The sequence below is a fragment of the Penaeus vannamei genome, chromosome 9 (assembly GCF_042767895.1).
Source record: "Penaeus vannamei isolate JL-2024 chromosome 9, ASM4276789v1, whole genome shotgun sequence".
Classification (NCBI taxonomy): Eukaryota; Metazoa; Arthropoda; class Malacostraca; order Decapoda; family Penaeidae; genus Penaeus; species Penaeus vannamei.
In genome coordinates, this window is record NC_091557.1 from 41,032,024 (window position 1) to 41,045,117 (window position 13,094).

The window sequence follows — 13,094 nt, forward strand, 5'->3', positions numbered from 1 at the left end:
ATAATTATGGGGCATTGTCTGCGGGGGTGGCAGAGGTGGCGTACACCCGGAGTGAGCTCGAGGCTTAACTTTCGAGGGCGAGGCTTAACTTTCGAGGGAAATGGGCGGCAAAGAGTGGAGGTGGCTGCTCTCTCGGAGGTGAGAACGCCTGGCGGTGGCTTGACCAATGTAGGTAGCTACACCTATTACTGGTCAAGGCCGCGGGGATGGTCACCATCTCCAGGGAGTAGCCATAGCCATCTCCCGCACCGGTGTTTGTAAACTTGACGTGAAAGAGATGTTTTATGCTAAACTTGCTTCTGCGTCAGTCAGTTGTCCTCGGCGAGATATGTGTTCTGTTCTGGACGACTTCAATGCGGTATCTGGCAGCGATCGAGGTGGCTATGAGATGTCTGTCGGCCCCCATGGTCTGGGAGAGGTGCCAGCAGCGAGTATAGCCTCCTTTTCCAGGACTTTGCAATGTCCCAGAAATTGAGGATTTCTAGCTCCTGGTACCAGTGCTCAAATGCAGCAAAGGAGACTGATCACATTCTTGTTAGCACTAGATGGAAGATCCTCCAGAACTGCAGGTTACATATGAGTGCCGAGTTCTGTGGTATTGTCCATAGATTAGTTGTGGCAACATTCCGAGTCCACTTCAAAACTCGCCATCGGTCCAGTGACTACCTTAGGGTGTTTCATCTGGACAGATTGACGGAGGGAAAGTGTACCTGGGGGTTTGTTGAGGTAGCAGTCTCTAGTTGTTTCTCAGGGCTCGGCAACCTGACGGACCCTGTAGTTCTGTGGAACACCGTCTAGCGTGAAACACTCGATGCAGGTCAAGCATCGATTGGGGAATGCCCAAGAGCAGGACAGAATTTTATCTCGCAGGAGATACTGGAAACCACAGAAACCTGTCGCGAGGTTCGTCTGACAGGGAATCGGGCTTTGCATTGTTCCCAGGTACGCAGGACTCGGTCTCTGCTGAGAAGGGGCAAGGAACAGTATATTAGGGGTCTTGCAGAGGAGGTCGAAAGCCATTTCTTCCACCCTCCCTAACCGAAGTTAAGAGGGCGATCTCCAGCTGAAGAGTGGCAAAGCAGCGGATATGTGGCATCCCAGCTGAACTGTTAAAGGCTTGGGGCTTGCATGCTGTCCTGGCTGCCACCTGGCAGTCTGGTACCGTTCCCCCTGACCTGTTGAGGGGTGTGGTCATTTCTCTCTGGAAGGAAATAAAGAGGATCGATTGGACTGCAGCAACTACCGAGGCATCACATTGCTCTGTATGCCAGGCAAGATTCTCGCTCATATCCTTCTGAGGCATATCAGAGACCACTTGCTGAGACACCAGACGCCGGAGCAATTTGGATTCACTCCTGATAAGTCCACAATAGACCGTATCCTGGCGCTTGAGTCACTGTAGAGCGCCGTCTTGAGTTCGAACATGGGCTGCTCGCAGCTTACATCGACCTCAAGAAAGCGTTCGATGCGGTACATCGGGAATCACTCTGGGAAATCCTGAGATTGAGAGCAATTCCAACAAGGTTTATTGGACTAATAGCAAGCCTGTATACTCGTACTGAATGTGCTCTAAAGTGTGATGGGGGCCTGTCGGAGGTTCAAGGAAGTCGTGGCTAGGGCAGGTCGACCAAATCTGTTGAGACGAGCTCGAGATGGGCCGAGTCCCTGCTTAGGGGAGTGCCTGCCATAAGGGATCCTTGTAGGTACAAACAAAGGGCGGATGCGGCTATGCGCTCCCGTCGGCATTAGCTCCAAATTATGATGATATTTGAAAACCATTGTTTGTGTGTGCGTGTGCGTGTGCGTGTGTGTGTGTGTGTGTGTGTGTGTGTGTGTGTGTGTGTGTGTGTGTGTGTGTGTGTGTGTGTGTGTGTGTGTCTGTCTGTCTCTCTCTGCCTCTCTCTCTCTCTCTGTTTGTTTCATTCTCTCTGTTTCTCTCTCTGTCTCTCTCTCTCTCTCTCTCTCTCTCTCTCTCTCTCTCTCTCTCTCTCTCTGTCTCTCTCTCTCTCTCTCTCTCTCTCTCTCTCTCTCTCTCTCTCTCTCTCTCTCTCTCTCCCTCTCTCGCCCTCTCTCGCCCTCTCTCGCCCTCTGCCATTTTCTTATATACATCTTTTTACTCTATGACTATTTAAAAGTAACTAAATAATTACTTAATTTCGAAATTAGATGTTTTCGTTAGGGATTACTGTAAGCAATGATGGTATCTAATGCTAGAAATGTGAATATATCATTGTTATTTCATACAAAATTAAGCAGTTGATTCCTGACTTGCATGTATCATTATGTTTATAATAGAACATAGGAACAAAGGTATGTAACAGTAAAGATTAATCTGCTCTCTCCATGTCATTTACAGGTTTACCAAGGTCATATTTCTGTCTGACCTTTGCACCAAAATATAGCTAAACCTGCTAGAATTGATGATATCAATAGAAAAATAAAAATTTAGGCTTACCCTTTTAAAGTAAACTGAAATCTTGTTTCATGCCTGAAAGTAGCTCAATTCATAGAGATTTTAGTATTCCCACAGATATCCTGTATTAAAGTCATGTAAAAGAAAAAAATATGTTTCTTCAGGCTAAAAATATTAGCTCAATCAATAAGATACGATTAATGTGAAATGTGTTTTACCTATGTTTGATTGATCTATAGTGCAAGCAAATTGAAATCATTAAGATAGTTGAAAATGTTGAAATTAAGCAGTAAGACATAAAAGTTGATTTTACAAATATCTTTATTTTGTTCATATTGGAATCGAATTGTATTGGATTAGGTGCGGCAAGAAAAAATTAAGTAGATTTCTCATTAATATTTTCTCAAAAATCAGGAAAAACAAGTGCGGTGGATCCTTAAACCAAAGAATAAACTAACTGTCGCCTTAGTAAGAGGATTCATCCTTATTGTCTGGGAAACTTAATAACCATGATGATCAGCTGACAATAGTGCCGGAGATTCAGTACTTTACCATGTTGTCTAAATGGTACCATTCAGTAATTTTTATACAACTTTTTTCAATTAATTTTCTTGTTTGTGGTCTTAGGAAAGGTGTAAATCAGACAAGCAGTCATTTACATTTTCTTTCTTTATTATTGCTTTACAAGATCCAACAATTTCTATATATTTATTTTTAAAAACTCATATAATTCAGATACAGTTTTTTCCTATTACATTCATGATTAAAGAATTCTTATAAGTACTTTTTTCACTATACATTTGATTTTATGGTCTATCCTTTCTCATTTTGGCAACACTGTGGAAAACATGAAGTAAGAAAAAATAATACACACACTAGTTTAAAAACACAATATCATAAGACTCTGTACCATCCAGTTAGATTAAGGCCATCTGGAGTAGAAAAGGAAGGAAATATATGATATACTATTACAGTGTGAAACAAATATTATATTACTCTGTGGCTAAACACTGCTATGTCCGAAAGTTCATAGAATTATTACAGAAAAAGTTGGCAAAATGAATAATTAAGTTTGAGAGATGCTAACACTGATGTTTCCTTTTTTTTCTTATTTCATTTTACATAAAACCAGATCTTTGGGTAAAGACTCTGCTGCATCAGTTAACAGTAATACATAATTCTATTGGGAATCATTTAAAACAGTAACAAATTGTAACAAATCTCATATCAACTTAAAAGCAAAAATATTAAAAGAAACTTTAAAATCAATTGTAAGGTGTTCGCAAGGTTCTTGCTCACAAAACTGGAGTAGTTTTAGCTATATATGCTAACTTGGAAGTGCTAATTAATGCATCTAAAATCAGAAATGGTTTCAGTTTTTTTTCTCTTCTTTTTAACAATACTTAACAAAGGAAGAAAAACTATAAACCAACAGTCTGTGTATACAAGAGTGCACACAAAATATTAAAATACAATCCCATTATGTATGAATATGTTACATACAAATATCATTAAAATCATTTATTTGCTGGAAGTTCGACATGGGCCTCTAAACCCCAGAACCCACTCCTGCATTTCTTGAAGATCCTTCTTGGGTGTGAGTTATTAATAAGAAGACTCATACAATACCAGACATTAAAAAGCCTGTGTATTAAAATAATGAAAGCCCTAATAAGTGACACCTGGTAAAACAGAAGCTTGAGGTAGTGCTTCTCTAATGTAACCATATATATATGTTTGTATAGTTCTCCGAATTCCAGGTCGGTACATGTGGAGTGACAGATATAATCTGTGAGTGATATGAAGACCTTCACCTTCCTGTGAAATGACTAGTTTAGTACTGAAGAATGTCAATAGTTCATTTCTGTACAATTACCCAAGCATTGCTAAATCCATCTAAGTAAATCTTAAATCTTACTTTGTATATAATTCTTTATTAAATCAAAATATTAAGTAACACACCTACTCATTTGCAGTTTATAGTCTCTAAATGCAAAGAATTCCCTCACTGCAGAACTGTAAGGTACACCATTATGTTCATACACACTCAATCTTTGATTTTCAGGATGGCTGAAAGCAGCCAAAGCATAACCTATAACTTGAATTCAAAGAAGCATTTAGTGATCTATATGCATTCCTTCAAAGACCTATAAACAAATACACACACACACGCGCACACACAACCATCCAACATGCACAAGGACACACAAGTGAAGACACAAACATGCGCATATGTGCACACAGGCGCACCCAAGTAGTCAAAAATATTAAGTTCATTTATTCAATAGTTATCTGTAATAATCTTTGACACAGTGTATTTACTGCACTTAGGTCTAAGTTTTCTAAAACTTATGCTAATGGAATGTTTAAGTATACTATGGCTGGCTTTTTCATTCCTCTCACTTTTTCATTACCTTGAAGTTAATAAAAAGAAAGAAAAAAAATCTACACAAAACTGTTTCATGCGTTAACTGAGCTGTTGTGTTTGATCACCTTTCATTTGTAAATCTATAATGATTCTGAGGACCTCTAATAATATTGCCTGGCACTCATAAACATCATGTAAACCATCTAAGTGAGATTCAAATCAACTTTCCAGATTTTGAAAAGGATTCCATAAGGAATTTCCCCTAAACACCACAAACATCATCCCTAGAGTTTACATTTGTCTCTCATTATTCCATTAGCATATATACATATACATATATATAGCCAGCATCCTTGGTATACTTTTATAATGCTCCTGCCGAAAACAATTTCCTGATATTTCTCTGCTCTTTCAACCTGTGAGAAATGGATATGCACGATTTTAAGTGAGGTTGTGGTTGATATTCTTCTCAAGACATGTAAGCTACTGTACCCACTCTACATTTCATGTATCTACAAAAAAAATTACTTTAGGTAAGTATTTACATGATGGATAATATTTTTTATTTAATATATATATATATATATATATATATATATATATATATATATATATATATATATATATATATATATATATAATTCAGCGAAATGTTAATCTATTTGAAACTAAATACTCTTAATAAATAATATAAAATTATTTACATACACAATCTACTACAAAATCAATGCATGAACTTATACACCGCAAGACAGGTCATGAATGTTATGAATCAATGCGTGAAATTTCAGCCAGCATTCTGCCAATTTTTATGAATAACATTACCACTGAATATAATTATCAACTCCATGCCACACAACAGTACTATTAAAATATAAATTAACCAAACATCGTGATAATAATAAAGAAATAAGAAAGATAATCAGATATTCAATATTTGAATCTTACCCCAGGTCAAATCCTGTATAGTTATATACACTATTCAAAATTTAAATTATTTAAACTCTTCTCTATAACAAATATAGTTTTTGAAATAACAAATATACTTTTGACATATAGAAGTAGCCCCAGACTTACAAATATTATACCTGATACTATCACCTTGGACGTGCAGTCACCGTTCAGGACACCTCATCTAGAGAGACTTTTGTACACTCCTTCCTCTGTACGTATCATATCGACCTATGTTTGTTTTGCTTTCTTTTGGACCTGTAAAATTTGGTCAAGAACATCTGCCAAGACATCTCAGTTCTACAATTTTTTTCTCTTTTTTTTTTTGTTTATTGGTTTTGTTTTGTTTTTACACTCAAAAAAATAGGGAGACACCTGGCTTGTGTTCTACTCGGCATCACCGATGCTCGAGAAATCTAGAAAATAAACTTTTTAAAAAAACTTCCAAACCAGTCCTTGGTATGCACCTTGGTATCAAAGTGATCACAGATGAGTTCCTACGGCTTGTACGTGTTTGCCTGATGATCCATTTAAGTGACTTTCATTGCCATTCGTGGCTGTGTTCGAGGTCTTGGTGATGGCTGGGGAGGGGGACCTGCTGATGGAGGGGTAGCCTTCCATGGGGCCTATGCCATCACCAGGGTTTCCCTTCTGGATGCTGTGGATCTTATTGAGGGTCGCATGGATGCGGAAGTGTAAGCGAGATTCCAGGGAGTAACTCTTGTAGTTTGATCTGGAGCAGGAATCAAAAATATGATTAAGTGGAATACCTAAGTGAAATTAAACACTTGAAAGAAACAAGAAAATAAGTGTTTCAAACAAAAAGCATAATATCCATATACATCTGGTGTATGTATCATATATGCTTACTGAGTCTACCATACTATAATAATAACCTGGAAAGCCAACATACTTTGCATGCTCCAGGATGATCCGAGACTGTTCGAGATCATTAGCCCGCAGGAGGAGAAGACCAAGTTCCAGAAGGGCGTTGGGAACCAGGTAGTTGTCCTCCTTGATCTTCTTCTCATTATTAACAATGAACTTGAAACATTCCTCTGCCTGCAGGGGAGAGTTCATGTAGGCTAAGCACGAGCCTTTTACCAAGTGGGCCAAAAGGTAGTCGTCCCAGTAGTAGTCTCCACGGTCAGGTACTGGAGGTGAAAGAGCGAAAGAGTAAGGTTAATAACTGTATAGGATGTTTCCTGCCTATGGTAAGCCTCAAAACTTTCAGATCTCTTGTGCCTCTTTGCATGGACTTTTTAATACTACATATCTTGATGATAAACTCCCATAAAATTGTTCTATAACATAAGATTACTTTCTGATTTTTATGTGCATTCAGCATTTCTTTCTGTCTTTTACAACTATTCATACTAAGTTAGTTTCTGGCAAAGTTTGACAGAGCCAAGGTGAATAATTAATTAGCACACTGCTCTTTGACAGGGTAATTGCCATCATTCAAACCACTAGGAAATAAACTCATGATATTATCATGTGTTATGTGATGTATAGGAATTTTTGCCATTAAGTTTACAGGACATCACTTGTCATAAAGGGGATAAAAAACAAAACCATTTATAGTCCCATAAATATCCAGTTACCTTTTATAGACTCCATTCGTCTCATTTCTCTTTCGATAATGCTGAACATCTTTTCTACATTTTCATATCTCTTGGCAAGAATCTTGAATCCATTCCAGGCGTAGATAAGTTCAAGACCTGAGAGGGTAAGTGTTTCTCCCTGTGCAAAGAACCGGGCAGATTTTTTCACAGCAAACTTTTCAATTGGAAGACTCTTGCCGGCAATGCGTTGTTTCAGGCCTGGAATGGTCCTGAGGAAAAAAACAACATTAGATTAGTACACAACGAAACAAATCAAGTTCTATTACCTTTTCTGAATTGCCACGGCTAATATGACAAGGATGCATTTCTTACTAACCTCATAGTTTCTGCCAGTTCTTGCTTCTCTGCTGGTGTCAACTCATCCATCCTCATGCACATGCAACAGCACTTTTGGTAGGCATATGTTGCTTTGGACCACTTGCTCTCTTGAAGCAGTCTGTCTGCATAGTCTTGTGCTTCTCTGGAAACAAAACCAATATTTGTACCAATTGCTTTCTTACTAGGTTATTAGATTTACCCTTCAAGAAGTCTTTAAATAGTCTCTTAGAAGGAATAAAGAGACTGGTTTCATGGGTGGGCTGCTTGAATACATTGCACTAGACCAATTAAATTCTTGTTATCTTGAGTACCAATATCATACATTTAGGAAATGCATTTGAGAATAGAAATTCCATGCAATGCATAGAAGAAATAATTATGCATGCACACTTGTCCCTTTCCATCTGACTTTAAAGTTTAAACAGCAAAAAATAAGAATTAAATATGAAAAGAGCCAAACAAGACGAACTTACTTCCATCTTGCACTCATGATGCAGCACCACATAAGCTCCCAGTAGCACAAGTGGTGGAACTGGCGCCACTCGTCCTGGCTGTTCAGGGAGATCTTGTACTTCTCAATGGCCAGGTCGAAGTTCCCTTTGACATACTCCAAGCGAGCAGCAAAGAAGAGGAACCAGGCTCCATTGGGGTAGAGCTGCAACCGGGGAAATTAACATAAGACAGCCAAGCCTCACATTGCACAAGAAAGAAGGAAAATATGAAAAAAAGGACAAAAGCAATATCAATAATGAAATAACTTGTATTACCACATACCTTCAAATGGTCATCAAGGATAATTTGTGCCATTTCCAAATCTCCTTCAGAAGTACCGAGAACGTAGGTAGCAATGAGGTGGTACCCGAGCAGCACAAGGGCACATAAGACACGTCGAAGAGAACCCTCAAGGTAGAATCCCTTCTCTAACTCAGCTAGGCCTAAGTGCTGTTTAAGAAATAAGAAAATTTTCTTATTATTTCCTTTCCTTCCAACTTTTTTTTTTTTTCTTCTTTTTTTTTTTTTTGAATGAAGGTGGAAAAAAAAGTGAAAAGATAGTGCAACTCCATTCAGTGCTCTGTGCATTAGCGTATTTGCTTGTGGAAAAAAATGTATGGTGCATTGGTTGCATGTGATTTATGTATGTTTCTCAATTCATTTAAGCATATCTTAAGAAGACTACAGCAGGAAATAAGATATTTAGGAGTCACTTTTCAAACAATGTATAAAGTAATGTCCTTTAATATACAACCAAAACTAACTTTAAAATGAACCGCAATTTTGCTACTGCTGTGTTTACTTCTCACATTACCATGAGACTATGATAATAGGCAATTACAGTGATACTTGCAACACAATATGCAATATTGTTGGAAGAAGATATTTAACAAGAAAAAAGCATATAAACTCAATGACAATTTTTGGGTTTTAGTTAAAGGATAAGTACTGTATATAGCATGTTTCTTTTACAGATATCAAAAAAACACAACAAACAAAGAATATCTGCTTACAATCCAGTCTTGTAACAGTAATAAACAAATAAATACTTCTGGGACTAACAGTAATTTCCATATATTGTTATTAATTTCCAAGGAACACAATAAGTTCCGGTACACAATGATACATTTATTCTAAATCTACTGTATACATACACAGCAAACAGAATTAAATATTTCATGCATATTACCAATCCAACAATAATAACAAATCTAATACAAAATATAGATAAAAAATTCTATACTGCTTTTATGAATAAAAAGATACAATTGAAGTATTATATAAGCACAATGACAGATGTAGGTACAGATCAGATACATTCACAAATTAAACTGAGGTGATCTAGCAGCAACATATACTTATAACTCTGTCTCTCTCTTCATTCCATTATGGAGTCATCTGTTAATATATCTACATGCAGTTTCCCATCAGTTCCAACTATCAAAGTTTTATCAATATACTTCCTGCTTGGTCCTGTTGTAAGTATTTTCCCCTTTTCTCTTTCTAATACCATTATATAGTTTCAAATTAGTTCTAAAAGATGACATCTGGCAAAAGAAAATTGATTTGACAGTAATGTTACGAATGCTGATGTTCTATGATATGCTAAATAATACACATCTTATTTTTGGCCTAAAAAAAACTCATTCTCAATTAGAATTAAAAAAAAAACATAAAACAATGCCCTTATGATATGAAAAAGAACAGAATGATAAAAGAAAAAATTCAAGTATATCCTGTCGACAGTTTTTGGTCAAACTAAATATCTCTCTCTTTTGATATAAATTATTCTTCATGTGAAAAATAATAATTCCGGTAATACCCTCTTTGTTTTGCTTCCTACCTATACAGTATATTAGATTTAAACAAGGAACTGAAAGAAACAGAGTTACTAAAACTTGGTAAACACATGTACCTTTCAATGTAGATGATATTAATCCTTAATAATGATGTTTGGAGATGCTGCTTATTATAACAAGTGGTACATAAAAAAAGTTTATACTTTATGAATATGACCTTCATTCCTCAACATCTTAGACAATGCTATTCCTTTATGGAGGAGGTATAATCAATTATACTCTTACAAAAGACAACAATTGAAGTTATAGTTACAGTAATGATAGGTGAAAATGTAAAGAAAAGTACCTATTCCTGTTCCAAAAATATCTTACAAACTGGAGGTTAACTTTAAAATCAATATCAGTAAAGAATCTGCTAATCTCCATTATTTAAAATTTGACTACGGCAAAATCACACTGAACTTAATGGCTTGAGAACATAAAATCTGCACTGGCAAACAGAACATTCTCACACAGTCACTTCTTCAAAAAATCCACTATTCACTCTCACTCACATCATCATACTCTACTTTCAAACATTCATACATACATTTACATATAAATATAATGGTAGTGGGCACTTACAGACCCACATAGTCAACACACATTCACACACTCAACTCAACATCCACTCACTCACTCCCCACAACATAACACTCATTCACTCTATAACACCCACCTACTCACCATGCAACATCCACTCACTCAAGACAATACCCACTCAACTCACACTCAAACACCCACCCACAACATGCACTCATTCAAGACACATCACTCACTCACTCGTGGCACAACCCTCCCTTACTCCCCAAGACACACATTTTTCTTCAAACTACTAATTCAGAATCTAAAAAAAAATCTTTAGAACACATCACCTACAAAACATCAGCTAAACAAAACTCTTAAACGTAGAAGTAGACAGCTAACACATCCTTTGAACAGAGAGACGAAGCAACATAACAAAAGCCTACGACACGTACACAACAGCTAATCAATATAAAAGGGAAGTTACCTTTTGTTCTCTTACCTGACACGACTGAACTCGACATAAAACAAGAACAGAGATAGTAAGTTTTGCGTGAATACAGAGGGATATTGCACATGGACAATGGCAGACTTTAACAATAATATAGATATTCACATACAGTGAAACAACTTTTGTATAGGACAACATACACATTTTATCTGAGAAAGGTCTGAAGGGTATGGGGGACAGATCCAATTTTCTTTTTCAAGATCTATATCTGTGCTTAAATAAATCATCACAATTTAAAGTCACACTAACATATGTTAAATGGCTATGCATTTAACTGCTAAAGAAATCAAATCCATCAAAACATTTTACCTTGATCCTTGAGAAGTAATCATACAACACTCAGAAATAATACAATACATTAGAATTATTCACGCCTATTCTGCTATAAAGGTAAGACTAAAGTTATAATTACCTTTCATTTATTGATTGATGACCTACAAAAACAATGTATTAAAATACCTGTGATACCTTCTATGCACTTTTTCATCGTTATGTGAATTATGCATTATCTTAAGTCTGATACTGAGATGTGTGATATCCTGTATGTAATGAGAGTGTGTGAGTGAGAGTGTGTGAGTGTGAGTGTGAGTGAGAGTGTGTGAGTGAGAGTGTGTGAGTGTGAGTGTGAGTGTGAGTGAGAGTGTGTGAATGAGAGTGAGAGTGAGTGAGTGAGTGAGATGTGTGATATCCTGTATGTAATGAGGAGCAAAACAAAAGTGCAGAATATGGAATGGAAGCTGTCTGAGATAAATGAGGAAGATAGATAGACCAACACACAGATACAAAAGAAAGAAAGAAAGAAAGAAAGAATGAATGAATGAAAGAAAGAAAGAAAGAAAGAAAGAAAGACAGAAAGAAAGAAAGACAGAAAGAAAGAAAGAAAGAAAGAAAGAAAGAAAGAAAGAGAGTGAGATCGAGAGAGATAGAGAGAGTGAGAGAGAGAGAGATAGTGAGAGTGAGAGAGAGAGATAGTGAGAGTGAGAGAGACCGTGAGAGTGAGAGAGACAGTGGGAGTGAAAGAGATGTTGAGAGTGAGAGAGACAGTGAGAGTGAGAGAGAGAGACAGTGAGAGTGAGAGAGAGAGACAGTGAGAGTGAGAGAGAGACAGTGAGAGTGTGAGAGAGACAGTGAGAGTGTGAGAGAGACAGTGAGAGTGCGAGAGAGACAGTGAGAGTGCGAGAGAGACAGTGAGAGTGCGAGAGAGACAGTGAGAGTGCGAGAGAGACAGTGAGAGTGTGAGAGAGACAGTGAGAGTGTGAGAGAGACAGTGAGAGCGTGAGAGAGACAGTGAGAGTGTGAGAGAGACATTGAGAGTGTGAGAGAGACAGTGAGAGTGTGAGAGAGACAGTGAGAGTGTGAGAGAGACAGTGAGAGTGTGAGAGAGACAGTGAGAGTGTGAGAGAGACAGTGAGAGTGTGAGAGAGACAGTGAGAGTGTGAGAGAGACAGTGAGAGTGTGAGAGAGACAGTGAGAGTGTGAGAGAGACAGTGAGAGTGTGAGAGAGACAGTGAGAGTGTGAGAGAGACAGTGAGAGTGTAAGAGAGAGAGAGAGAGTGAGAGTGTAAGAGAGAGAGAGAGAGTGAGAGTGTAAGAGAGAGAGAGAGAGTGAGAGTGTGTAAGAGAGAGTGAGAGAGTGGGAGAGAGAGTGAGAGAGTGAGAGAGTGAGTGAGTGAGTGAGTGAGTGAGTGAGTGAGTGAGTGAGTGAGTGAGTGAGTGAGTGAGTGAGTGAGTGAGTGAGTGAGTGAGTGAGTGAGTGCGTGAGTGCGTGAGTGAGTGAGTGAGTGAGTGAGTGAGTGAGTGAGTGTGAGTGTGAGTGTGAGTGTGAGTGTGAGTGTGCGTGTGCGTGTGCGTGTGTGTGTTTGTGCGCGCGTGTGTGTGTATATATATATATGTATGTGTGAGTGTGAGTGTGAGTTTGAGTGTGAGTTTGAGTGTGAGTTTGAGTGTGTGTGTGTGTGTGTGTGTGTGTGTGTGTGTGTGTGTGTGTGTGTGTGTGTGTGTGTGTGTGTGTGTGTGTGTGTGTGTGTGTGTGTGTGTGAGTGTGTGTGAGTGT

General features: G+C 37.8%; 1 protein-coding gene across 2 annotated transcripts in view; it reads right to left on the reverse strand.

The window, feature by feature from the left end:
• Window positions 1-3,067: 3,067 nt before the first annotated feature.
• The window catches only part of LOC113817591 (tetratricopeptide repeat protein 39B), a gene marked incomplete at its 5' end in the record, with an annotated part of 18,371 nt that continues 8,344 nt past the window's right edge, over window positions 3,068-13,094 (reverse strand). Inside the window, 7 exon segments of one of the 2 annotated variants that reach the window (XM_070125753.1) lie at window positions 3,068-6,465; window positions 6,646-6,886; window positions 7,337-7,566; window positions 7,674-7,817; window positions 8,149-8,330; window positions 8,450-8,617; window positions 11,018-11,041. In XM_070125753.1, coding sequence (XP_069981854.1) covers window positions 6,216-6,465; window positions 6,646-6,886; window positions 7,337-7,566; window positions 7,674-7,817; window positions 8,149-8,330; window positions 8,450-8,617; window positions 11,018-11,041 — 1,239 coding nt within the window. 2 annotated transcript variants of the gene reach the window in all.